Source organism: Alosa alosa, chromosome 16 (assembly GCF_017589495.1).
Source record: "Alosa alosa isolate M-15738 ecotype Scorff River chromosome 16, AALO_Geno_1.1, whole genome shotgun sequence".
Taxonomy (NCBI): Eukaryota; Metazoa; Chordata; class Actinopteri; order Clupeiformes; family Clupeidae; genus Alosa; species Alosa alosa.
In genome coordinates, this window is record NC_063204.1 from 14,757,667 (window position 1) to 14,785,385 (window position 27,719).

The 27,719-nt window shown below is 39.8% G+C and overlaps 2 protein-coding genes across 5 annotated transcripts; both read right to left on the reverse strand.

Annotated features, from left to right (window-relative positions):
- Positions 1-1,076: 1,076 nt before the first annotated feature.
- Positions 1,077-2,943, reverse strand: LOC125309668 (gap junction delta-4 protein). The gene is made up of 2 exons (XM_048266723.1): positions 2,699-2,943; positions 1,077-2,320 (listed from the first exon to the last, which is right to left on the reverse strand). Exons 1-2 carry the CDS (start codon positions 2,760-2,762, stop codon positions 1,134-1,136), a joined length of 1,251 nt encoding a protein of 416 aa, XP_048122680.1. The 5' UTR covers positions 2,763-2,943; the 3' UTR covers positions 1,077-1,133.
- A 2,486-nt stretch (positions 2,944-5,429) lies between these two features.
- On the reverse strand, positions 5,430-26,139 carry ccny (cyclin Y). Of its 4 annotated transcripts, none has more exons than XM_048266725.1 (11): positions 26,122-26,139; positions 17,731-17,805; positions 15,141-15,175; positions 14,630-14,653; positions 14,082-14,182; positions 13,933-13,968; positions 13,439-13,496; positions 13,125-13,244; positions 9,653-9,819; positions 8,328-8,490; positions 5,430-8,052 (listed from the first exon to the last, which is right to left on the reverse strand). In XM_048266725.1, the coding sequence occupies exons 2-11, from the start codon at positions 17,795-17,797 to the stop codon at positions 7,936-7,938; spliced, it is 888 nt and encodes a 295-aa protein (XP_048122682.1). In that variant the 5' UTR covers positions 17,798-17,805; positions 26,122-26,139; the 3' UTR covers positions 5,430-7,935. The 4 variants fall into 4 exon arrangements, with proteins under 4 accessions (XP_048122682.1, XP_048122681.1, XP_048122684.1 ...); XM_048266724.1 differs by lacking the exon at positions 26,122-26,139 and adding an exon at positions 17,417-17,437; XM_048266727.1 differs by lacking the exons at positions 14,630-14,653; positions 26,122-26,139 and adding an exon at positions 17,417-17,437.
- Between the last annotated feature and the right edge of the window lie 1,580 nt (positions 26,140-27,719).

Below are 27,719 nucleotides of genomic sequence, written 5' to 3' on the forward strand. Positions count from 1 at the left end.
TAGTTGCTGTGGTAGTACATATGCAGAGTTGTATTAACTTAAAAACTTGCTTTTAAAATAAAAAATATAACCCTATGATACCACTGACAAAATACATTTAATCATATCGATGATTGATTATGGTACAAATGTTAGCATGTGTCAAATACCTTCTTTTTTTTAGCTCATTTGTACTCTAGCCTAAATGCACATCCTCAGTCCTAACGCTAATGTGATGTAGTACACCACTAGAGGGAGGCCTTTCCCTATCCTCAAAGGGAGAGTTGCACATGTGCCATTGCTTCCAGAGCATTCAGATGAGTTTTCATTATATTTTAATACACCAGAACACCAATCAAAATCACATTCTTGAATTGTTAGGTCTACTTTTCTGTGATATTGGGCTGCCAAGGTCAATAGAGAGAGGCTGAGATTGACAGTGGATAGCATGGCAGAGGGGTTAAAGTGGTGATGGGGGAAGGTTGGACATCACAGAGGTTTCACATTACACAGTTATACAAGGCTCTATTTTAAGGGTTTGAATATATCTCCAAAGCTCAGACTGAAGCCCCAAGCACCTTGAAATAGTGTGACAAGTCGTTTCCATAAATACCGTTCATAAGTCTGCCTTGTAATTGTTTTGCTAATCTTCAGCTTCAGGTCTGACTTCCTTGGGTATGAAGTTCTTGTAGGATGTTAAAAGTGGTAAAAAGTCTGTCATGACAGCCAGCTAGATTGTCAATAGTAAGAATGAATAACAATGTCAATGGTGATAAATGGTAGATGCAGTGACAGACAACTGAGCCAAGCGCTTTTCTCAGCCTTACAGCTGTGTAACTCCAGCACAATGTTAGAATGATTGTTGACCTCTGAGTGGGGTAAAGACAGGTCAAGGTATGCCTTTGTTGAGACAAAACGGGATGGTGATGCAAACAAAACCAGGTGGGCTGCGCAGGGGGAAAAAACATTTGGAGAAGAGCTGTACCAAGGATCTTGTGTACAAGCACTTTGTGATGACAGTATTGCGCTTTAACCTTTGAATACATAAACCAATAGTTAATATACAATTTACCTTCACAGAGAATACAAGCTTGTGACAGAGAACACAGAGAATGGGTTTGCATTCTGATTTGTTTTGTATTTATGTCTCTCTGTCAGACCCACTCCGACTTCTTCTCCTGGTTGTCACTACTGTTTGAGGGCATGTCGGGGCCACTCATCTCTACCAATGTGTAGTGTCCTACTCTTCTGGTACAGACTGCAGTAGCTGCTGTTACCACATCGACAGAATCCCGTCTGGGTGGTGGGGGTGGTTTAAGACGGCTCCGTTTACTGACCCGGATGGGCCTGGGCGTACCAATTTGCTCTGTAGGACACAGTGCCACATCACTGCCCTCTCTCTCAGGGCATTCTCCCTGAGTGGGTGTTAGGTAGTCATTTTCCCCACTGTTAGCATTCACAGGACCCAGCATGGGAACAAGAGGTGTTCCTCGACCACAAGGAGGATCCTCCAGATGTGCTGACACACCATCATCCCTGCTGGACCTACTCATCCCTCTTTTCCTGAAACTTCCATTTGCTACTGAAGCCACCATTTCCTCCACTGTGGACACATTAGCATCAATGGCTCCGTGGCTTTCTGCCGGTGAGAGGTAAAACTGCTGCTCCTCATACATATTCCGCACTAGCATCCTCCTTTTGGACTTCTGCCTCACTGAGCGCTTAATGGCACAGATCATGTCCAAAATATTGAGAAGAAGGGAAAGGGCAGTTGTCCCCAACATGAAGTTCAGCATGACAGTTTTCTCTGTGGGTCTGGAGACATAGCAGTCCACTGTAGTTGTACAAGGTGATTGCTGGCACAAGAAGCGCTTGGGAATGTAAAAACCGAATAGATAGTAGTGGGCTGCCCCAAATCCTGCCTCCAAAAAAATCCGCAGGAGCAGCTGGAGGATGTAAGCTCCATTGAAGTTCCTCAACATGCTGAGCTCTGCTTGAATGTGACTTGCCTTGCGCAGGGCTCCTTTCTGGGTAGATCCCTGCTGGATTTCAATGGATTTCATCTTGTGTGAAGTAGTGTCAGAGAAAACAACATAATCTGATAGCACTTTGTGAATGATGTAGGCAACAAATGTCACATATGGCAGACAGAGGATGGTAAACTGAAACAGCCAGAAACGGAAGAGAGAGAATGGAGCAAAAAGATCATAACACACATTTGAGCAGCCTGGTTGAATTGTGTTGCAAACAAATCTGTCCTGCTCATCCAGATAGAGTGGGTATCCAGCAAAGATGAGGATGACAACACGCAGGAAAACCATAATGAGCAGCCATAATTTTCCTGTAAGAGAAGTACACCACATGTTACAGTGAGTTTCAGGATTATTCAAATGGCAAGGCTTCACATGTAGCATATATGAAGTCATGTTTCCATCAAAAGCCATGCCAAGTTTTGGGATGTTACTTCCATTTAAATCATATAGTCTGATCATTTGGTGAACCCATAAACATAGCGTGAGGAGTCATTGTGACTCACCTTGCCTTTGTATTTAAATATAGCCTACAGACCAATTGACCTAGAAACATTTGATGTTTGATGACTGTTTTCAGCAAAAGCCCACATACATTTGACAACTCAAAGTTCAGCTGCCACACTGTACCCTACTCCTTTTAAAATGTCTCATCACAGATGTCTCAATGAGTTCCTACTTCTACTCACCTACAACAGTGATGTTGTGGTTGACTGTAACAACAATAGCTTCATATGCAGATTGGCTCCCCATATTGACTGGGGGTTGGACCCAGTCTTGCAGGCCTTTTGTCTTATGGCTCACACTTCTCAGCTCAACAGGGTGATGGAATCCTGCTTCCAGTGAATTCACTCATGTTGAGGTGATACAAATCTAGGTCTGTGTAGAATTCACGGTAGCCAGTTACCTCTCACAGTCTACTGCTGGGCTTTGTCTTGACTCCTCGTCTTACCTCTCTTTCTCCCCCTGTCCTAGTAACAACTGTTCTCAGACAACAGAAGAAGAGGGCAGTGAGCCCCATTGTGGAGCTATTCTTACCCACCAAAGGCACGTCACCCTCCTGACATTGCGGAGATATTTGTGGAGTTGTTTGTCCTTAGAGAAGAATAACGAGGCCTCTGGATTAGCCATTAAATAACCAGTATTAAGTTCTCATTTAAAATGGAAAGCATGTCAGTGTCAACATTAAGAATGCACTCCAAGGTCGAGATGTAGCCTCTTGGTCAGAGAGGCAAGATCATCTACTGACCACAGTATATATTTCTTAATTGTTTATAACCAGTTATAAATCGCTCAAAACAAAATTTGAGTGCTATGTCTCATTGATTTAATGTCATTTGTCACTCATTGATTCAGCTCAGTTCACAGTTTACTCAGGTTTACAGTTACAATAATGTAGTAGTTACCATATTTGAATGACAACTTTAAAATAATCTGGTCAATTCTGACACCAGCCATATCTGGTCCTCATGCCTTAAAAATCCATCGGGCAACTCATGGGTATGACCAGTTATTGCTGTATCAACAAAAGTAGCAGCAGCATGAACAGAAATCTGTTATTGAAGTAATCTCAGTAGCCGTCTCAGTAAGGTACAAACAAAGGACAGAACAGTAGTGTGGAGGTAAATATGTCTTTTTACTTTGTCCTAAAAATAATGTCATTGTGGAAATCATTGGATGTCTTCTAGTTAAGTAATAGTTATTTAATTGCTATGACCTGTGACCCTAGTCTAATTGGGTGTTTGAAGGCTGTTGAGTTCTGGCGTCCTTTACTTCACAATATATTTGACAAAACATAAAATATGTGGATTATAGCCCGGCAAGAGCAAGTCTGGTGTCAACTTATTCATTAACTTCTGCATTTGGAGTCAGACCATAGACAGACACATTGTGCGAGGGTCATGTGATATTACTGTAACTTCCTGTTGGAATTTTTATGTTTTATTCTCAGCTAGGTCTTTAAGAACTGGCTACAGAAAACAGATGAAAATTAGACCATACAGGTAATTTACAATATTGTTTCTGTTTATCAATGAGCGCTGTCCCAATCAAACAGTAAACAAAGTATCATGCAGATACATGCCGATATATGTATTGTACATTATAGGTTTTTCTTTGGTAAACTTAATGAACTAGACCTATCAGTGAAACATTCATCATATTAAGCACTGGTGGATTAAATGGTCCTCTGCTTCAGAAATGTCTGAATTATGTCCATGATTTAAAAAAAAAAAAAAATCTAGTTGCCCTCATCATCACTACTTGTCTGTAACTTAATTACAGGCCCAGCTGTTCCATATTTAGACAGAGTGTTAATCCTGCATCTTGATCAGGCATGCCATGGCCAACTCCTTTTAACATGTTAAGAATCACAGTCCTCAGAACCCTGACCCGTCGTTATTTGACCTTTAGTCTGTAATCAGGGTACATGACCCTTAATCTCATCACTACATTCTGAATCACTGCTCTTCAAATAGTCCAGGTTTGGTGAAGAAGCTCCCTCTGCATCCTGCAGAACCTGATTTAGAGTAGCACAATTTTAGTGTGTTTCAACTGAAAATGTCTGGGTACTCAGATATTAAGGAGGTCTGAGGCAGGTGGGTTTTTTATTGCAAGTTTTAAAAGTTTATTTTTCTTGTGCAGGTTCCTAAACATTGCTTCTGAACTGGGATCATCATTTAAAAACCATGGTTGAAGAGTCAGCATGCAGCGTTTAAACCTATTGGCCCCAGGGGCGCTTGAGGTTGAAGAGACCTCACTAAAAAGAAAGACTGATGATGAACTAAGAGAATATCCAAACAGATAGCGCTTTAGCTTTTGGCAAACTGCGCACAGATAATGGGGTTGACCTACAGAACATAAAAAAAAAAAAAAAAAATCAACAATAACAACAATAATTCATTAACTGTTACCAGTCATTTGACCAATATTCAAAAAAGGAAAATAACAGGAGAATTCACATACAGTTTACAGCAGTTCTCTTTATGTTAACACAGGAAACCACCAATAGTACAAAGACAAATTGGAAAGATTAATTTGTAAATCCTAAAAATGAAATAAAAAGAAATTGAAGAGCGACAAACAAGAGAGGGACTGAGAGACAGATAGGGCAATTTTATATATATATATATATATATATATATATATATATATATATATATATATATATATATATATATATAGTCTGGGGGAGAAGGGGAGAAAAGGAAACAACAAACCATGTCTAAACAGAGGTAGAGTTGAGTGCACAAGGCTATCAGACAATTCAGACAGCTGCCATGGGTCAGTGATGGCAGCAGGCTCTGAATTAACACACACTCACACATACAATAAATAGGATAATACAATCTTTGAATACTTTTTCCAATGCCTCCCCAGGGACGACACCAACCTCCAACCCAAATTAGACACTTGTGTTTAATTCTCTCCCTGGCAACTATTCCCTTCTCTCTCTTGCTTGCTCCTCTAACTCCTGCCATTCAAACACAATGTGCAAAGGGCCTCTAAAGCACTAGTACTCCTCATAGGAGAGTCCTTCATTGTTTGTTTGTTTTTACTTTGGTAAAGATCCATCCCTTTTTGAATCACTACAAAATGTCTAACCATGAACAACTGATCAAAATGAAATATGGGACTACCGTCACAATACAGTTTGTAACCATGTAAACAATAAAATTAAGAGTGGACAATGTACAGCTGATATTTTGGAGAAATCTGATACTTGATTACGGATAGGCAGAAATAGCACAAACTGAATTAATCATTGCAAAAATAAAGTTCTCACAATAGAAAGCAAGAAACAATGAAAACTACTCCAATTTCATTCAAATTTCAGATGCCGTGTCAACACTCAATTTATGAAAAGCTTTTGAAATCAGAAGAATATACCGCCCTTTCCGTATTGTATTTGATAATGCCAAATCAGTGGCTCCTTATTTCATGGTGTTGTTATATTACACTCTGATAGATTACTTCTTACATATCAATACTGATCTGTTACATATACATCATTTTCATTTTTTTTTAAATCACGGTCTGAGCGCATAGGGTCTTGTATATACATTGTACAAACCAATCTTAATGTAACATTTATTATTCTATAATGCTTTTGAGATTAGGTGTATGTCAGAAATTCAATAAAAAATAACAGCTACCAGTATGAATCTTCACGAAAATTTCTTTTATACCATATTTTAGAAAATAAATATTCTAAGTCCATTTACACGGTGATGCATGGACCATCTCTGTTTAGTGTACGAACTCCAGTTTATTTTGAAATGAAAATGGTGACATTAAAGTTTTTTTTAAGACCTCATGTGCCAACTCATCATTTTCATAACATGTTTTCAATCTCAATTGTTTCTTTTGAAAATAAAAAAAGAACAGAAATTCAGTCAACTCAGGACTTTTGAGTTTAAGGACATTACATGGCAGAGCAGACAAATGCTACACAGCCCATCTCTTCAGCCACTTTCGGCCTTATCCCGGCCCTAGTCCAAATAGTTGGTTAGCAGCACAGGACTTCACCAGTAATGAAGACTAAAGTCCTCTACCGAAGGCTACATCTCACTAATCTTTAACATTAAAAGAAAAAAAAATCTAAATGTACAAGTCTTTTCCTGATGGCCTTGGTTTAAGTCACTGCATGTAGATTCACTGAAAGAATATCTAAATATCTTAAAATGTAATGTAATCTCAAAATGAACAATGATAATATGTGTAGGTCTTTCCACTTGGTGGCATCTGTGTTTGCCAATAGTAATGTGACTTTTTACTTTCTTTACCTTCCATACTTCCATCCTTCTTTGCTTCAAAGATGACTCTTTCTGAAAATGGTTCCCAGGGCCTCACCACTATGCTGATGACTGCTGATCAGAGAGAGGGGCAAGCCTTGGGAAAGATCTGCAGCAGTAAACCTCGCAGACCTAATAAAGCACCTTAAAAGCCTACAGCATACACAACTGCAATCTGTATGAAGGAGAGGAATGATTCCGCTCAGCCTTTCTGTGCTTCACATGTTGTTTTGCCATTCAAAGACTAGAATAGGTCCCTTCACCAAAATGTTGACGCTCGTGTAGATGAGAAAGTCCCGTGCTCCTGCTCATACAGCTGACCTTAGTTGGGTTTCTGGGGCATACTTTAAGCTTGATGAAACATTTGCACCTTGACTGACATCTGACCAAGAATAGGATTAGAATCGTAGAAAAATAAAACAAGAAGGATCTTCTAAATGGTGGGAATTCTGGGAAGGAGCATAGACCACTATGTCCACACTTAATGACTTCAAACATGAAGGCAGTCTTTGATGCACATCTCATGCTGAGTCAATGTTACTCAAAAGCCACTAGAATCAAAAGGAATGTAAAATTATAGGTAGCTATTAAATATCAAATCAAAGCAACAGCAGGAAGCCATTAATGATTGAACTGCACTGTTGGAATGGTGCTCTTAGTGGTAGGTGGCTGCTCCGATTACTTGGTGGGTGACTTTGCAAAAATTGGTCTTTTTACGAGTCCTCTTCAAATGTCCTTGACCTTGACCTTCGTGGCAACTGACTAGTGGTGATGTCCTTCCCAACTTGGGATGCCTTCTTCAAAATCAAACTTTATGCTGTCCAGATGGAGGAGGATAAAGAGGAGGAACAGGAAGAAAAAGCAAATGGAGGAGGGGGAAGTGATGGACCATCTCTTATGTACAGTGAGACACAAACTGTAATACTTATGGTAGGAAAAACCTTAGAGTAAGAGGGGGGAGGAGTCCCCACTCTGTGAGAGCCTCACAGGCTCTGATCAAGAGTGGTGTATCTAAGCAGGAGAGGCATCCCTTTAAACGAGAGACCTGCCCGTGCCTGTGAGGAGTCTGATGCCTCTTGTAGCCCCTGGCCCCCCTCACATGTTCTGGCTATCTGTCCCAAGGTCTCTGGTTGTTAGGAGATGATGGCAGGGGACCATCTGACCACCGTTAGGTTATCGGCACTGACTGATCGCTTCTTGGAGCCTTTTCTCAAGTCCTTGTATTTGTCATCACACAATCTAGAGATGGCCTGAGAAGAGATGAGAGAGAGAAAGATAAATGACAAATTAGTTACATTATGGATGCACGTTTTTCCATATAAAAATCAACCTGGGGTTGGTTTCCCAAAACCATAGTTGCTAACCTGTTAAACTAATTCAACAAGTGTCCTCAGTGTGGTATAAATTACACTAACAGCTGCATGAAGGATGTCCCTGTCTTATCAGGGGAGATGGTTAAGCTAAGACAAAACAGTCTGAATCAAGTTCTAGGGTCAGCTCAGTCCAGGCCAAAGAGGCGGCTCACCTCAAGCTTCTGTGCCTTGTCTCTGCTAAGGGGCTCCAGAGGGAAGCTTAGGTTGTTGGCCTCCGACAGTGAGCGCAGGTCAAAGTAGTACTTGGCATAGACACTTGACGGCACATTGATGTTGAACTGAAGCAGCTCCAAAAACTGCCTCTCCAGCTCATTCCTGGTGGTTAACAAAACAACATAAAACAGAATACATACACAGATAATATACATACAGTATAAGCAAACAACCTCAGAGTCTGACCATAGAGAATGAGAATGCATGCAGGTCTACATCTTAAATCAATACAGTGATGGGAAACATTTTTCCGAGACATGACTTCCAAAAGTTTGCCCAATTAGTTTTGCTGTTTAACAAACGGAGCAAGCACACTATATTTACCGCAGGGTGGAGGCTAACGAAAAAGGAAAGCAGAAATGTTGAGAAATATAATGACCACTGGTATTTGATATGTGACTGACATCTGCCTTAAAGCTGCAGTTGGCAAGACTTTTTTGATCATATTCACTGAAACCGACACTATGCTCCAACAGAACAACATAAATCAGCCGGTTTTAGGAAAAAACCCACACTTCTTCCTCCACCTAGAGCCTGTTATTTATTTTGCAAAAATCCACAGCTCCCGGTTCTTCTGGTCCAATCAGAGCAGGGCTGTGTGAGATCTGTCAATCACAGTCTGGTGCAGTCTGGTGTGCACTGACGAGCACAAACTCGATGAGAGGGTGCTCGGTGTTAGTGGGGGAGGGGCATGATAGTTGTAAACATTCAAGATTTTGGCTACTGTAAGTCCCCTCAATCTGTCAGACTTGCCAACTGCAGCTTTAATCTATGCAAAATAACAAAGTGTATATCCACACAGGTCAGATATCTGAGATATCAACATGCTCACAGAGTAAGGAATCACCAAGCACTGCGTTGTGTGTTTTATGTGGGATTATATTAATAATAGACTGAAAAAATCTGAGAGTATTATTGTTCAAGCACTGGAAATTCCAATGGAAATACCCAGACAGAGACAGAGTCGTATACACTTCCAACAATCCAAAGGGTGATATACTGCCTGTCAGCTCAAATAACCCCCCCCCCCCCACCAACCCCATGATGGCAGACTACACCTTTACCAGAGCTATTTCTAGTCTGCATCAAAATAGCTTGTCGTTGAAAAAAACATTACAATTATTCACTCTTCGATTTTCTTCATCTCTTGTTCTTCAAAGCATAAACTTGTACCTTGGTACATACATAGCATGTTTCAATATGTATCAACCCAGAAATACTATAGATAGTCCTGTGGATATTTGGCAATCTCACAAACACTCACATGTCTTCAACGGTGATGTCCTTTAGAATCTGGCAATAGTCCACGTTCCAGACTGCCTGGTCATCCCATACCTTGGAGGCCAGAAGTATGGCACCCAAAACAATCCTCTTCCAGTTAGCAGGACATATGTCAATCTCTGCATATGTCAGCAGCCTTTCAAGGTAGACCTGCAGGCCAGATAAAGCACTTCAGAAAAATCACTTTTAAAGTCATTATCCTGCTGCTAATCAGCCTAATTCCTAGCCTAGAAATCTAGACGCACCCTAGCGGCAGCAAATATAATTTGCTGCCAGGGTAGTCTAGCAACTCTCCGTTGGCTTGCGAGCTGGAAAAATTAAACTTCGATAAGGCCAATCACATCGTGTGTAGAGTCGGTAGGCGGGCTTAACATAATGATTGATGGCAGAGTTGCAACGGTTAGGCATGAATTCCCTGCTACTTGAAAACAAAGATGATGGATGTTGCTGTTGGCGAACAGCGTGACACGAACAGTGTGACGCGTTTTGCCAACTTTTTTTTAAGTTGGCAAAAGTTTGAACTAGCCAACTAGCTCCGCTGGAGGGAAAACGCATGGGACTCATGAGTTGTAGTGCTGTCCTATTGCGTGCAGAGGGAATTTGAAAGACAACCGATTATCCCGCCCCTCGGACTGAGCACTGCAAATGGTGAGTCCCCAGATGTGGGTCTGGCTCGTCAGGCTACCCTAATTCCACCATATTTCATAGAACTAAAGATTGCATCAGGAATGAAAATAAATCTCAATTCAATGAGACATTTTCAAAAGATTTTCCTCTGACTTGTTCATTCTGAATTAAACAATATTCCTTCAACTTCAGGGGGAAAGTGTAAGTGCATACAACACTACATACAGTACATATCAGTCATGCTACCTTGAAAATATAAAGCAACACAGCATATTACATTTGGTTTGTAGTGCTATAGCTTTGAAGTGTGATCAAAGTGAACAGTCATACAATAGCGTGAGTCAAATTGAATCACAATTCACCACACATACACACACACAACTTTGCTCGGCTGAATTTGTGGAACCATACACACCAAGATTTGGCAGACTGGTAGGAATGCTGTTGTGGTCAACCCTTTGACACCCAAGAGTCCCATTAATGATGACATACTGTAGGCTATATAGACTGTAGGCTGAAAGCAGTACATTTTCAAAGTACACACTTAGAGAGCTCTTTCAGACACCTCCATGTCACAACAGAGGAAAAGCTGTTATTATTTTACACAGTGGAATGACCTGCTCATATAGCGTGTAAAAGAACTTGGGTCATGGTACAAAATTAAATTGCTTAAATGGTTGGTTTTACAGTACTACTGTACAATAAAGCAACGTTTGGTCTGAAGGCCACACTACACATAAAAATGAAAACATTAAAGGGCTTATATTACAGGGCAGAATAAATTCTGCAAAGCCACATTTCATTCTACAGAACCATCTCTTAATATACAGTGTTTCAATCAATCTATTCAGCGTTGGTCTCTTTGGCTCTAAGTTCTATGACTAATATTAAAGATAGAACTTAATCACTGGTATCAGAACAGTACTCACAATCAGCCGATACTTGGGTATCGTTATTGGTGTCAGGACTGAAAAAGTCAGATCGATGCATCCATAGTTACAATAAAATGGTCATGATGACTGCCCATGAAAATTGTATGTATTTTAGAAAAATAAATAAAAGAATGAATCAGCAATTTGGAAATAAGGCTGGAACCAAATCTTACCAGTTACCTGGGTAGTTACAGCTCTATAGAGAATGCCAAACGCTCAACAGCATTATGTCACCATCACAAATAACTGACGTCAAAAGCAGCATGAGGAGTCACACGTTACACATGAGATGCTTGTGCTTTGTGGAAAACAGACTACCAGACTTCACGAGGAAAGAGGAAGGCATCACATGCTCACCCCTGTGGGTAACAACAAGGGTGTTGAGCATCAGGAGGTGTGCAATGTGATGGGAGGATATAGCACAGACTCACCAGCAGGTAAAATAGTGCAACTGATAATTAACTGCAATGCAGACAGACATGTAGAAGCTAAAAACCAAAAACTAAAATTCCAGAAGTGCCTCTCCTATGTCGGTGTGTTTGTTACAGAGGTAAAGACTAACCCTGCTGAGTCTCCTTTCCTCACACAGATCCTGTGGCTATTTTTAGCAGATAGCCATCAGGTCCTGGGCCTCCCTCAATTACTCCCGGAATCCATCCATAAGCTCCCGTAGGATCACTGCTTTGTGGCATTCACACCGACTCTTACGGCGGTACAGGCGAGAGGCACACACACGCACACACACTAACACGAACTGTCCTCCAACTGTGTCCTTCCGGAAATGACTACCTGATAAGCCTGGACCACACCTTAAAACCGCAACATAAACAGTTATATTTCATTCCTAATAAAGCCCAGCTGCTATATGCACTGAACTTCCCAGCAGGGGAGTGGCTACACCAGCAGCTGTTGCTTGTCTATTTTTTTTTATTCTGTTCGTGCCAAGTATATATACTTTTTGATCCCGTGAGGGAAATTTGGTCTCTGCATTTATCCCAATCCGTGAATTAGTGAAACACACAGCACACAGTGAACACACAGTGAGGTGAAGCACACACTAATCCCGACGCAGTGAGCTGCCTGCTACAGCGGCGCTCGGGGAGCAGTGAGGGGTTAGGTGTCTTGCTCAAGGGCACTTCAGCCGTTCCTACTGGTCAGGGTTCAAACCCTCCGCTTACAGGTCCGAAGTGCTAACCAGTAGGCCACGGCTGCCCCTGAGATGCCAAAGACCACTGCATTACATGCTTCCACAGAGTAGCAACATCATACATACAATGCCACCCAAAACCAGCATGAAGTTTGTGATATAGAGAAACATTTGCATGCACATTGTGGTGAAAACATTGGAGGTGTCATAACATAAACTTGTCCTGAATCAAGTGCACCTGTTCCTGCTTCTAATATCTGCTTACAAAGACAATCTAAGTATGGTCAATGGTATTACTATTTACCAATATACCAATAATTACCATCATTACAAAATGGCTAGCTGTTGAGTAGCTTAATTTTATACTCCACAATCTAAACAAATTGGGGGCAGTGTAACACCAGAGAGCACCTTCTCTCCTCTCTTTTGCCAGCAATTATATCACAGTACCCCACACCATCACCATACAGACATTGTCAGACACTAAATCTACTTCAGCTTTCAGAATTATTTATTCGCATATGTAATGTTGTACTTTGTTACAAATAATAAACAGTGAAGTTTCAGCAGTTGAGTTCCTGAGATCCTGAGCAACATCAGCTTTAAAAAAAATAACTATTCAAGGATTTTGTTCTGCATTTTTATAATCTTATTTTTTTGTTGTTTTATAATCATTGCCATACATTTTCGGAACATATGGTATTGTGCATTGCCATATGGGGTAACGCTCCAAAGGCTGTTTCACTTACCAGTGTGACGATGGCGCACTCAGCAGTGAGTTGAGCTGCACTGAAGAGTGTCCGCACAAACCGGTAGATTTGCTTCTGCTCTGGGTCATGCTTCTCATAATCTGACGGCACCTCCGATTTCTGTGGAGAAAGGTAGAAGCATAGGTGAACAATGAGTAAAGCCTTTCAAATACATAAACATTTACTCTATACTACATGCTCATTCGTAGAGATTTAATTCTGCACACAGAAGTGTTGACATTATATCATAATTTGAACCAATATTGGTACCATTTTAAGATAAGTGTAAGACAATTACAAAAGGTAAAACTCACTGAAAGAGGATGGAGTTTTTCATCAAAAATATCTAATACCATCCTACCATCCACATCTCTGCAAAGAAAAAGTGGGAGAGAAAGTCAGACAATAAGGAGACGATAAGGAAAAGATCAAATTAATCTAAACATTGATTTTCATTTATTTCCAATTACAAATATGCAGGAGGAGCTATGAAAACCACAGTGAAATTCTAACAAAGTGCCCTGTCTTTAGATATTTAGTTGATTATGCTTGAATTTCACATATGCATACACACATGAATAAAACACAATATCACTGCAAGGGCATACACAACCATACAGAATATGCACAAACCATACTAACAATACTCACTCACACATGAACAATCTTCCCTCTTACACAATTTAAAAACAAATGTTGGAGTTTCTACTGTGTGGCTTTTGCATCTTTTGAATAAGGGGAAATGTACGAAACCTTTGAAGAGTGAACCTCTAAGAAGGTTCTGCTATTTGGCAATTACAATACTTACCTGTTCTTTATATGGTAGTATATTGCAAGAGCTACACTGTAAGAGAAACAGTTAGTGTAAGTGTAAGTGACTTTTTGTATATTTTTTGTATGAATATTTAAAAATGTAGCATTGACATTTGTTCTTCAAGACTGTCAAAAGTAACTTACCATTTGATGGTGTATTTGAGGTTGGGCTGGCTGACGGTACTATCATCCAAGAAAATGGTTGAACAAGAGCTGTACTTGCGTCTCAAGGGGGCAGCCGCATGCTTAAACGCAGACAGACAGACACACAGGATACATGGGTCAATGTCAGCAGTGATGACAGAACCTTGCCAAAGGACTTGCAGAATAGGCCACCTGGAGCCTTAATTTAAAGCCTTTCTCCTCCAGGCGGAAGTTCTGCTTCCTGTCGAGGGAGGGAAAGGGGAAGAGCCTACAGACAGCAGCTGCCCCATATCTCCACTACAATAATTCTGTGTTTGTCACATCTGCTAATGCTGGTCTAACGTGGTGCTTCTGTTTACCAGAAGAGGGAAGGGGAGCATCCATGCATTATATTAATCTAATTTCCTGTACTGTATGTAATATAGTAAGTACATTCCACACACCCTATTTGCAGTCAAAGTGTTAAAGGCACTTGAAATTAAACACATTGCAACAGGCAAGCACAAATTAAAAAGACAGAAATGTGAAGGTGTGCAGTCATACTGTACCTTGGACTCCGAGATGTGTGTTAACTTGCAAAGCAATAGGGGGAGATCAACATTTTAACAACATTTTCAGATGCTAATTCAATCTAATCTCCATTGACATAAGTGGAGGGCCAGGCTACAGTAAGGCCTTGGCTAGACTTGCAAAGCATTCTAACTGAATGAATAATTAATGTAATTCACATATTAATTTATCAGCCTTTATGTCCACCATAACTAACTAGTGAAGACATTAGCATGTATTTTTAAGTAAGGCATTTTAAAAAAAAAAAAAAAAAAACTAAAATTAGCAATGCAAATGAGGCACTGAATAATAGCATGCAGAGTTAATTGTGTCATGCCTTCCTTTTCCTTTCACTTGTCATTAGTGTGCACAAAGACAAACAAGCAAATATTACACTAAAACAGTAACTGAAACTGTGAATGTACATATATGTTTCACATTTTCTGTAAACATTTTCATAGTTGTGCAGCACTGAAATCCATTTAGCAGAAAAATGATTGTTATACTCACATGGTTAATGTATAGGCTTTTCCGCTTTTCCCGTACTGAAAAAAGGAGGACAGAATTAACCAAAGCACATATTCTGTGCAGAGTATGAAAGAATTATATTACACAGCCCCTATTTTAGGTATTTCAAAGATGGTGTAACTTGTTGTGTACTATTGACAGTAGAGTCATTAAAAGTAAAACTATTTTCTCAAAAGAAGACACGTAACTGAGCAACACAGTGCTATTCAATACTATTTTGCACACACTGCATCAAAATGACATGTTTTAGAAATTCTGTATTTGGTCAGAACAAGTTATTCTAATAAATGATAAAACATTATCGTGACAGCAATCACATACATCAAGTTAAAAACTGAAGAGACACTTCACTGACGACAACAACAACAACAGCAGCAGCAGCAAAAATGGCAGCAGCATTACCAAAGGGGAACAGAATATTTCCCAGAGACAATGGTCACAGCAAATCTCAGTCACTCCCTCTGCCTGAATTATCTCTATCGAAGTAGATCATGGATAGCAGCAACATATTTGAATAATCACTGTACAGGGTGAAGCTGGCATATTGTCCTCTGTGACTGAACCTTTGTTTGCGAGGTTGATTACTATGGTGAATCTTAATCAAACATCATTGTTTTTACACTGGTGTGGTGAAACACAAAAACAAAAAAATAAAAAAAATAACTTGAAATAAAAAGTGCTGTTCTCAAGAGAGCCATAGTTTGATGGGCTCAAGTTTGATGGGCTCAGTGTCTGTAGCGCCATGCTGCTTGGGAAATGATAAGTGATTAAATTTACTAAGTCACAAAAGTAGGCTAGAGTTTTGAGGTGACATCCATCATTATGTTGACAAACAATGAAAAGAAAGTGCAATTTCCTGGGAAGATGTGTTTGAGCAGCAGGATCATACTGTAGCAGGGTACAGATGTTGTTCTCAGGCAACATGAAACCCCTCCACATCAATGGCCCCATCTCTCTCACACATACACTAACTTAACGTCTTAAATATGCCCCATATGCCATTGGTCCCACACTTTGGAAAAAATATGAACAAATATTACAGTTGAAAATCATTGAACACACTGATTATTCTCATGGTCAACGCTGTCTGAAAATCAACAATATACAATGACAGCAGGAGGCCTATGTCCCAGTCTTGATTCAGACCTATAAGGACATTTCAGACCCATGTAACATTGCAAGAGTATAATCAGCACTAAAGATTTGCTCTCAGGGTCCCCTTTCAGTTGAGAAGCGCAAGAATAAATTAACTTGTTAATATAATAAATATGCATCTTTGTAACAAACTATAAACATAACTCCGATACCATATAAGGGGAATGCATGGACAGCAGTCTGCAAAGAAAGAGCTCCAAATTCATGTAAGTAGCCTATCTATTTACTCTACAGTCTATAGCATAGCAGCTCTTTTCCATTTCGATTTTTGCTGAAGATTCAAATGGAAGGCTTCTACTCAATTCATCTGTTTGCCACTCAGTGATAGTAACCAAGATGACTTATGCTGTGATGTGTGCATAGTGAACATTACAGTATATCTTCAGAAGTTGTTGCCATGGAAGTAAATTACATTCACATCAGACTTCTGTTGTGGGTTGGCAGTCATCCTTTTTGCAAACACTCCAATTAGGAGTGTAGCAAGTAGCATGCTAGCTGTCGAAGCCAGTAGGCATAACATTAGCTAACCCACTGGTTAAACCGCTGACTACTTGAATAACTTGGCTTAGGAACATAAACTGATAAATAGGCAACTTTTTACGACCTGACATTTGTTGTTATCTTTGTAGGATATCAAAGTATGTATCAATGAACATCGCTATCTGGCTAACTCCACCTACGAGCCTACTAGTGGTGGGAGAGTTTCAGTGTTCCGGACCCGCTAGAGCAACTTGCTTAGTCTATATTACAAGTAATGTGACCAGCTCAGAGTGCTGCAGAAGTGTTGTTCGCCCTATTAACATGCCATCAAAATGATTTTGGAAACATTTTAAGGTAAAATAAAAACTCTGCTTTAACTGCCCATGGAAATTACTTTTGACTGGCTTCAAGTCTCATGGGCTGTTTAACAAATTGACTTCTTTATGAATAAAGAGTTACATCAAAACCTCATAGTCTAGAAATGAGGATCATACTGTATAAAGCAATGAGCCCACAACACACTACAACAGAGACACACTGCATATGAACACTCACAAATTCAAGCACACTGCCAATGTGCACCCAGACACTTGAGACACACACAGCTATCCACTCAAGCTTACCTTTCTTATTGGGGGCAGCAACTGAAAAGAGAGAGTGCTGGTCTAAGTTTTAAATTTGTTTTGGCAGTCACTTGATAACCACAGCCTGGAGTGTGCGGAACCGAGCAAAGACATTTTTCACATCGATGGCTTATAGTGTTCATATACCTATGAGGACAGGATATTGGTAATATCATGTAAATGAACATAAGTTTTCCGCACATTGTTTACGTTATGTGCTTAACAGATTCTCTCCTTCCGGGCTAATGTGAAGGTCAGGCAGGTGTAGGAATGTCCAGGAGTTCTTGCAAGGGATGGATTAGATGTTTACTCACCATCTGTCTGAGACTTGCTGAGAAAGATCGTGCTGGCACGTGGATGGTCCGAGGGGTTGTACTCCATGTTTGGATCTAAGTGAAAAATGTAGGAGGAGGAGGAGGAGGATGAGAAATAGAGTTTGTAGGCAATTCATAGATGTACACTGCTATTACCAACTATTGATCATTAAGGGTGTGTGTGTATGGTTTTGGCACAGCCACAATGAAGAATATTGATCTGTGTGGCACAGCACAGTAACAAGATAAAGAAAGCCATTTGGCATTATGACAATAAACCAATGTGTTCAGAGAGTCTTGCTTTTAAACATAAAGAGGCCATTATAAATCAGCAGACTAGAGGTAATTCCCCTAACTGCAATATCGCTCATTCAACACCAGGTGGCACATAACTGATCCTACAGTTAAATGTTCAGTGTGGTTCCCTCAACGTCCTTGAGGGAGTGGAGAACCCTAAAAAAAAAAAAAAAATTAATCGGATCTTAGAAATTAGCTAATAAATGTCACAGACAAAAGGGACAAATGACCACAAACACTGATATGGCTGAAACAGAGACACTCTTTAAAAAGGGCACTGTTAAGGATGCAGCCCACGTAAACATGTCATATCTTTTGTGTGCACACTCTTTTGAAGTATCAGCCTTTTGTATGCACGAGCCGCTCAAAGCTCAAAGGAAAGAGAGCAGCATGAGCACATTCAGCCCAGCCCCCTGAAATGCAAAGGTAGAAAATGTAAAACTGTGTTCATAGTGGGTGTTTTATGAGAATATATTCAACGCTAGTGTCAAAGAAATGTTATGAATTAAGTGCCTTAAACCCATATCAGGGCTCTACAGTGCGCCCATTTAAAAATGATGCCGTGCGAGTGCAAAAAAATATTTAGGCGCACTGGTGCGAATGACTTCTAACCATGTCAATGTTTGTCTACAAAATACACCGCAACATCGAGAAGCATTACTGGTGCAGACCATAGAATCACGCGTGAATGCAGCATAAAAACTACACCTCCATCAACGTTAAGCGTTGTGACTCGCTAGTAGTCGCTTCTATCAAATCAAGAGTCGCAGAAAAAGCGGAAAGTTAGACTAGCCAGCCAAGATCCAAAGATTGAAGAAATTAGTTCTATCCTTCTTCTATCCACCCCTCTCCGAATTTGGATATAGGAGGAACAGGATGATATTCTGAGAATGCAGCGAGAGAAGGAAAGGTAACCTAACATGCCTTTTAAGCCCAGTTGACGTATTGGCTGCAATATGCAAAATATAGCTGTAGCGAACCGGGACAAAAGTAGCCTCCCGTAATACTCCATTTTATTCAAGGTAGAACGCTACTGACAACTCCAGGCTTCCACGCATGCTTGTTTGTTTACACCGAGTGTGTGTAAGTGCAAAACGAAAGTAGGCCTAACGTTTGCCTACTGCCCCCATCAATGCAGATATTTCAAATAAAAACTGAAAGTATAAAACATATATCCTTGATTAGCCTATGTTGCGTTTTTGTGGAAGAAAATGGACTGTTTTAGTAGTAGTATTAGGCAGTATGCAGTCAGATAGGTCACCATGGGCATATTTGGATTAGCTACAGATGGATTCACAAATAAATAAATTAGCCTACATTTGGCAGGATACTTAATATACAGGCTAAATGCAAATATGGCAATGTATTATATTATTTTACATTAACAAAATGTAGGAAAATAGAACAGACTGAAAATAAAGTAGGCACTGATCTTTAAAATCCTGTTTCCTGTAGCCTAAATGTTGTCAGTCATTCTTAATATTCGCAATTGGTGCACTGGCATGTTTAACTGTTAGCTGCAGTATAATGTTAGATTATGTGTAAGTTAAGTACAGAACTGACTGTGCGCCCAAATTTTTGTCTGTGCTCCTACATTTTTTAACTTGGGCGCACAAGTGCTCCTGGAAAAAAAAATGTTAGTGTAGAGCCCTGCATATACAGAGAATGGAATGGACGTCACAGAAAACTTCCTTTCCAGCAGGAAACTGCAGGAAAAGAAATCAGCAGGCAACCACACAAGCTCCCTCCTCCCAAACTACAGGACACACACACACACACACACACACACAATAAGAGGTAACTAGCCAAGTTGCTCAGCTCTTGGTGAAAACACATACACACAAGCCTGAGCACAGAAGAATGATAAGTAGTGACTGTAAACACACCAGTAAACATACCAAAGGGTATTTGTCCTTGAAAGACAGTTCCTTTCCTTTGAATGGTGTCCCTTATCATTAACTAGTAGATCCTGTCCATAGGGAAACCAGACCACTCAGTCCAAACAAGATCCACACACAACTAATATTAATGTAGTCTAATACTTATACTGGGATACATCATGGCTGATTAGCAATAACTCAAGCAGTACTTGTAGTGTACCACCAACTCTGAAGCTACAATATGAAGTTGTAGATAGTAAAGTTATCTGCCCACAACAGAGGGCAGGTCAGGAAACAGAAACAGATGGTTAAGAAGTGTGTGTGCTTCTTTGTGTGTGTGTGTGTGTGTGTGTGTGTGTGTGTGCGCGCACACACTGTTCTGAGTCCTATAGAGATTTTTTGTAATCTTACTCATCCATTGAGCCAACACTGGATGAAAGCACCCTAAACTGGACATACTTTACATTACATTACATTTGGCTGATGCATTAGCCAAAGCGACTAACAACATGGTAAACAGTTTAAGTTTTAAAGCAATTCTCAACAATTTTAGGACAATTTAAAAAACGGTAGAGTACAGTAAGAATCAGTGAGTGCTGTTTGTAACAGTTACGTGTCAGTTCAAGACGGCTGGTAAGTGCTAGGATCAGCAAGACTTGTTGTAAGTGGTGCTATGAGGAGATGTTCTCTAAAGAGCTGGGTCTTCAGGAGTTTTTTGAAAATGGAGAGTGATGTCCCTGCCCTTGTAGGAACTGGCAGTGTGTTCCACCAACGAGGAACAACAGATGAGAAAAGTTTGGATTGGACTGAGCGTACCTGTGGTAAAGCTAGACGTCGTTCGTCTGAGGAGCGCAGCGGTCTAGAGGTAGCGTATGTCTGTATGAGGGCATTCAAGTAGGCGGGAGCAGAACCGGAGACTACTTTGTAGGCAAGAGCCTTGAATTTGATACTGCATACATACTGCAAAGCACTGCGTAATATGACCACCACAAAGTGAGAGAATGAGAATTAAAAACATTTTTTACATCCAGGAAAGGTCTATTATTTTGAATGGCTGACTAATGTATGTAAATGTATACTCAAATAGACTAATGCTATGGTACACCATTCTCTATGCTTGACCTTCACTCACCCACTGACTTCTCATGAGCTATTTCTTTGTTTGTAATACTGTTATTTATGTTTGATGTGAATTATTGGACCAAAACATTTTTGCATGGGAAAATAAAGTAGCTTATCTTATCTTCTTATTGATGATTTGATAACAATTGGTTAAATAGCTTCTATATTGCTTTATTGGGGGCAGCCGTGGCTTACTGGTTAGCGCTTTGGACTTGTAACCGGAGGGTTGCCCCGCAATTGGGATAAATGCAGATGTCATCCTACGATTGCAGAGTGACATTCGATTGAGTTGATGGTCATATTAAAATTTGCAGTGGTCTCTTAATTTTGGAATTTTTTAGGACCGTCTTTACCTCATTCCCTGTGTGTGTGTGTATATGTCACTCAGCCATTAATGATATGATGACATCAGAAAAATGCAGTGGTCTCTTCATTTTTTTTTAGGACCCCTCATTGCTGTATAGAGACATCAGCATGCATGCATGCATATATATATATATATATATATATATATATATATATATATATATATATATACACACACACAGTGGGGAGAATAAGTATTTGAACCCATGCTAAAGTTGACTAAAAAGAGGAATATAAAATCATCTGTTAGAAATGTATCTTAATGCCTTCATTAAAAAAATGAGTAAAAATCCAACCTTTAAGGACACCAATTTTCTTAGTGAATGTAGAATGTATCGTAAATAAATAAATGTTCTTCCTTAAAATACAGGGGTAATATTTTTTTTTTCCAGTTAGCCTATTAGATGGTTTGATGCTCATTGAGTTCAATGCAAATCGAACCAGCTAATAGGCTAACTGAAAAACACACCATATCAATCTCTAGGTATGATGAAGGGTATGTGGTAATGTGGGGCTATATTATCAGGATGCATAGTATCCTGGATCCATGAAATAAGTGGCATATCTTAATGGTGGATCCATGGAACTGTAGGCCTACTTTGTGAGAATGCCCCAGGACATGTGCCACATTTGTGCTGAGCATGATTCAGCACACTAGACAAGATGATTATGGGAAAAGTAGCTCTACGGAGCTGGGCCCTGCCTTGTGACTGAATATATCTAGTTCATATGAAATACTGTGAAATATCAGGATTTTCATTTCATTGTCAACTTAGCCTTGGTAAGGACTACTATGAACAGAGGTTAGCAAAAAACCAATCATTATTTTTTGATAATTAATAAATCATTGAGAACAAAGAGTACAAGAGCAAGAGGGCCTGTAAGGAAATTGGCACGATCTGAAAATGAGAGCTTTAATTTCATTTCACTAAGAACTCAGTGTCATCAGGAATTCCTGCATGACCATTATTTTACAAATTCAGAGACGTTTAAATATCCAAGTCCACGATCAGGAGTCCACAAGGAGAAAATTGTAATAACCGTGTGGTGGGCAAAACCAGTGAAATCTGGACCTCTCCTGGAGTACGCTAGGCTAGTTGAGTTTAGATTTAAATACCACCGATGCGAAAGCTTAGGACACATGTACCTCATGCAGCAATATTCTCTTAAATTCCATCTTAATTTTCTTTTGAGAGAGAAAAAAAATAGAGAACTCAACTTTGGATGCAACAAACACTGTTACCACTCAAATTTGCTAACCCTGGTGTACAGAACGACGAATCTCACTTGGTCATACATTGGAAGTGCACGGCCCGGCAAGAGCATTTCAACTTGTGGTGCGCGCTTTCGTATGTAGCTTTGTAGTTGCATACTGTAGCATTAGGTCCTCTAGCCTACATGTGCAATCAGTCAGTTTTAAGTAAATATCATTAATCTATAGCAGTTCTTTTTAATGGTCTAGAGATTTGTCAGACACTTTAACAGCGTTCAGTCTTTTAAATATGAACACTATCTACCTTAAAATACTCTTGCTGGTAATCTGTAATCTAATTACCTATGATTCCCTGAAGCATGGAATAAACTAAATTAGCAGGTCTCATGATCTTTTCTTACTAAATTCATGCATTTGCTTCCTTATATTGGTCAGCCAATTAATAGAATGTGAAAATTCGACATTTTCTCAACCGTGCGTAAAATTCTCTTAGCCAAGAGAAAGGCAGAAATAAGAAAATATTGGTGAATCCCAGAAATGAATGGGTACTAAGACACAGATACAAACAAAAATAAAAATCCATTTGCATATCATTAGCATGACTCCCAATGTGTTGGCGCATACCATCTGAAACAGAAGAAAATAGAACAGCTATGTTTCACCAACACCAGGGTATTGAGAGTGACCTTGAAGGGCTTTTACTTTAATATAATGTTCTTTCACTGAGAGTAAAGCTCATATAGCAATCATCTACAGCAAAGCAGACAATAAAAGGACCAGCCACAAAAGTGGCCATATTATGATAAGCTATCGGTTTGTGCTTGGGACTTTCTCTCTCTTAAACTTTGCATTAGATAAGTGTAAGGTGCGTGAAAAATAATTGAAGCCTATCCAATACCAGCAGAATCATGGAATAAAAATGATGACTCATAATGCCTACACCTAAAAACACTGATTATATGCAATTCTAAGACGAGTCTTTTGAATATATGTTTGATTGATGATTTTCTGGTGGTGGGGTTTGAAAAGGTTGTTAAGTAAAGATGGAGATGATGAAGAAAGGGGCGATTTGAGCACTTGTTTTAATGGTGCAAGCCTTGGGGGTTGGAAATGATGCAATACTGTATGTGTTTATTGTTGTAATCAAATAATAAATTATAACAATTACTGAATGAAATATGTTTAAAGCTCACTATTCTTGGTAGCACTGAGTAAATGGTCTGCATCAGTTTATTCAGTTCCAAGTCCTGTGTGTGCTTTCACAGCTGACCTGATTATCTCAAATAAGGCCAACCCAGGACAGAGTACCAGGACAAACCTAAGTGCTTGTAAATAATCATGGTAATAGTCAAGGGCATAGGTTTGGTCTCAGCTTTGGTGGGGACATACACCATACCCGTCAATTTTGTGTCGACGTGGCCTCAGTGGGCTAGTTTACACAGTGGGTTATTTTATGACAAATGCTTGATGTACGCTCCAATAACTTGGCAGGAGTTGATTAACCGGATAGTCTGGGCAGTTCAACTGATCTGACGCACAAAAAACTTAGAAGTACTGATCTTCATGATCAACCCACCACTACGTTGGTACACAGCATTGATGTCCAATGTGACAAAAACAGTGATTAATGAGTGGTCATAAAATGGATCGTGGTTGACAAGTTTCAGAATGTTGTTTGTATGGATTTTGTAGTGGTCAAACAGCAACTCCTCCTGACAGAAGAATGTGTTAGTCACCCACTGCATACATAAAGGGTTTTTGTATGTCAAAAGTTGCACTGAAACCTACAATGACCTAAGTGTAAGTGCCCAGTTTATCAGGTGGCCCAATCAGTTGCTGTTGTTATGGCATTATGACTACATATACAAATAGCACTGTCAATCTGAGGAGCAACAATAAAAAGGAGTAAAGCAACACATAAGGGTTTGTGAAACTCATTTTTATATGGACTTAAAGCCACATGCATAATATCATTAAAAAAAAAACCCCCAAACCCCTAATAGAACAAATCAAATGTTTCGTTTCAGCTTTTCTTGTTTTAGCTCACCCGATCGCCCTCCCTCCTCTCCCCTCCTGCTTTCCTTTAAGGGCAACTAAATGAATAGATTCATTGTGTGTGGGGTGTTGGTGGCGTGAGGCGTCTGGTGTGTGTGTGTGTGTGTGTGTGTGTGTGTGTGTGTGTGTGTGTGTGTGTGTTGGGTGGGTTCCATTGTGTTGTAAATGCTGGGCAGATTGGCACAGACACAGATAAGGGGATGGGGAAAAGGACGGGGAATGCTGATGGGGTGGCGCTGCTTGCCCAAGTCACATAGGAGGTGCAACAGGAGCAAGAGGATTTTGTGAAAATACAGATATTTTCCACAGAATTAATATTCCCTTTTAAGACGGGAATATGCCGTTACAACTACATGGCTTTCCCCGTCCCACCCCATCTCTCTCCCGCTCGCTTCTGGGTCACTCTCTCTACTGTCCTGGGATGCGTTTCCCAAAACCATAGTTGCTAACTATGTGATGTGAGATTGTATTGCAACCAACAAAGTTGCTAACTTAGTTGACTAAAGGCATACAAAGCCCAAAAAAAAAAAAAAAAAACATGCCAGTGACCGGAACAATAGTAAGATAATGCACTGACTGAACAGACTGTCTCTTTTTATACCCTCTTCACACTTAAGGTTAAAATACTTCAGTTTGTCTGTAGAGACCTTCACTATGGCAAGATAGATGTGTCAGAGCCTTGTTGATGGTTGAAAAAAGTGATTTCCTTTGACGTAACAAAGCTGCCCCCAAAGGCTATTCTATATGTAATTTATTTGTAAATGCATATCCCAGTAAATTAAGGTATTTTGTTATGGCGTGGTGTTTGCATGAAGAGACTGGCATTTGGCCAACTGAGTTGGCTTTGCGTAACATGCCAACGAGCAAACATGCTGCAAATCATGAAATATAGCGATTTTGTGCTTCAGGTAACTCAAGCATACTTGCCTGGTACCTGACATCACAAAATACTATCCTGAGTAGACGACATCTATCATCTGAAATCTGAAGGCATGACAATTTTCCACTACGCTCCAATGGTAACTCAGAGAATTCAACAAACCTAGGGAATAAAAAAAACCTTTGTTTCTTTTGACTCATCCGTTTAGCTTGTCTATGTGTAAAGAATGATTGCTATAACGCCATGGTTGCTAGTAACTTCTATCCATCCCGCCATCATCTAGTATTACTAGTGCTGGACATGACCAACATACAATAAGCTATTGCAACTTCAAAGTATCCAGTAGTACATCAACATGTTGGTTATGGAGCAGGGAGGGAAGGACAGTAATTTAATTGGCTTTTGAGTAAGAATATCGACTATCTAGCCTACATAATACCTGTGTGTGTTTTACTTTTACTAATAGCTCCACCTATCAGTGTGTGTGTGTGTGTGTGTGTGTGTCTGTGTGTGAAATGGGCAGGAAGGATAGCTGTAATTAGGTAAAGTTTAAGTGCTACCCCACCCGGACACCAAACCTTTGAGATCTGCTAGCCTCCCGAGCGGTGCCATAGCAACGCATCAGAAGGCACGTCAAAGCCCATTCTCTCTCACTGATGTTACTGCATCGGAGCTAAAAAACAGGAGACATTATAAGAGACTAAGATATTAGCTAAAATTAAAAATGAACTACATTAAATTACAAACGCACAGAATCATTGTAGTATTTTCTCAAGAAGGGGGATCTTAAATTACAGCGGTCATGAGCTCTATTAATTACATTTCTGAATGCCTGAAAAAAGTGTTGGATGCATGCACTCAGGAAACAAAACTGGCCAGAACCCTGTCGGCTCTGAGATCATCTGAGAATGAGTGTGAGTAAGGGAGGACTATTCTGCATGCTTAAAAAGAGTGTTGGATGCATGTTCTCAGGAAACAAAACTGCTACTGCGCCCATCTCATAATTGAAGCAGCCTTTAACCAACAGGGTAAGGCACACCATCTCTCCAATCAGAGGCCAGGTAAAAAAACATTTAAAGCAACACCAAAGAGTTTTTTGTACCTTAAAATAATGTTTCCAAAATCGTAACAGGGTGAACGGCACTTCTGCATTCGCTTTGCGGCCCTCTATCTGCTATAACCGCACTATGTAAGTTTGCCAGATCGGGTAGCGGATCTGTAGTTCGATGGAATGAGACATAAGAAACTACAAATTTGACTTCTGATGACGCAATACATCGTACTTTCATAAACTCATGCAACATATTCTACCTTGTCTGTGGACATTGTTATTTGCAAAGCCAGAGCTGGATAAACAAATAGCGTGCATGCGACAGAGGAAAAGTTCTTTGGTGTTGCTTTAAGCAAGTGACCGTGGATAAAACCAGGAAGAAAATGGAAGTAAACAAAGAAAAATAGAAGGAATAAAAGCAATATTAGTGATGGACTGACCTGTATATAGTGATATAATACAATGCAGATAGCACAGGGTTCAGTGTGTGAAGCTGACTCGGGTTACTGGGAGTTTCAGCTTACGTGGCTGCCGAAGCGACACATAACTCCCACCTTAACTGTGATGTCAAATAATAATAATAATAATAATAATAACAAGTGTTTCCCACTGACTTGTTTGTTATTGTCTATGTTGTACTACTTAAATTAGATAAAATATTTTCATTGTAGAGCTATGTCCACCTTGACGCTAAATCACGATCAAAACGGTTTTATCCAAGTTAACTCTGCTAAGTTCTTATCACAACATAGACCAAACTCTTCAATTAAAGGAACACACCAACATTTTGCCATCTCCACCTGAGTTAGATACGATGATGGAAACCATTCTCGCCTCTGTACATGCAGTAAGCCTGATGCACCAACCATTAGCCTAGCTTAGAATAGTTCAATGAGGTGATTGAAACCAACTAGCCTATAGCTCCCAAAAGTGACAAAAGAACTCCCAACATTTTCAAATTTCAAAAACATTTTCAAAATTGGTACAAATACCAATGATTTTCTAAGCATACAAACTTGGAACTACAGTGATGGCCAAAAGCATTGGCACCCATGCTAAAGTTGACTGAAAAGAGGAATATAAAATCCTCTTTTGGAAATTGATCTTAATGCCTTAAGTGAAAAA

Coding starts and splice junctions, on each gene's coding strand:
- LOC125309668 (XM_048266723.1), bottom strand. CDS start 2,762: ATGGGGAGCCAATCTGCATATGAAGCTATTGTTGTTACAGTCAACCAC. Junction 2,321..2,698: donor CCACAACATCACTGTTGTAG/GTGAGTAGAAGT, acceptor CTTCTCTTACAG/GAAAATTATGGCTGCTCATT.
- ccny (XM_048266724.1), bottom strand. CDS start 17,797: ATGGAGTACAACCCCTCGGACCATCCACGTGCCAGCACGATCTTTCTC. Junction 13,969..14,081: donor CTCAAATACACCATCAAATG/GTAAGTTACTTT, acceptor TTTCTCTTACAG/TGTAGCTCTTGCAATATACT. Junction 13,245..13,438: donor AAAAACTCCATCCTCTTTCA/GTGAGTTTTACC, acceptor CTTTCTCCACAG/AAATCGGAGGTGCCGTCAGA.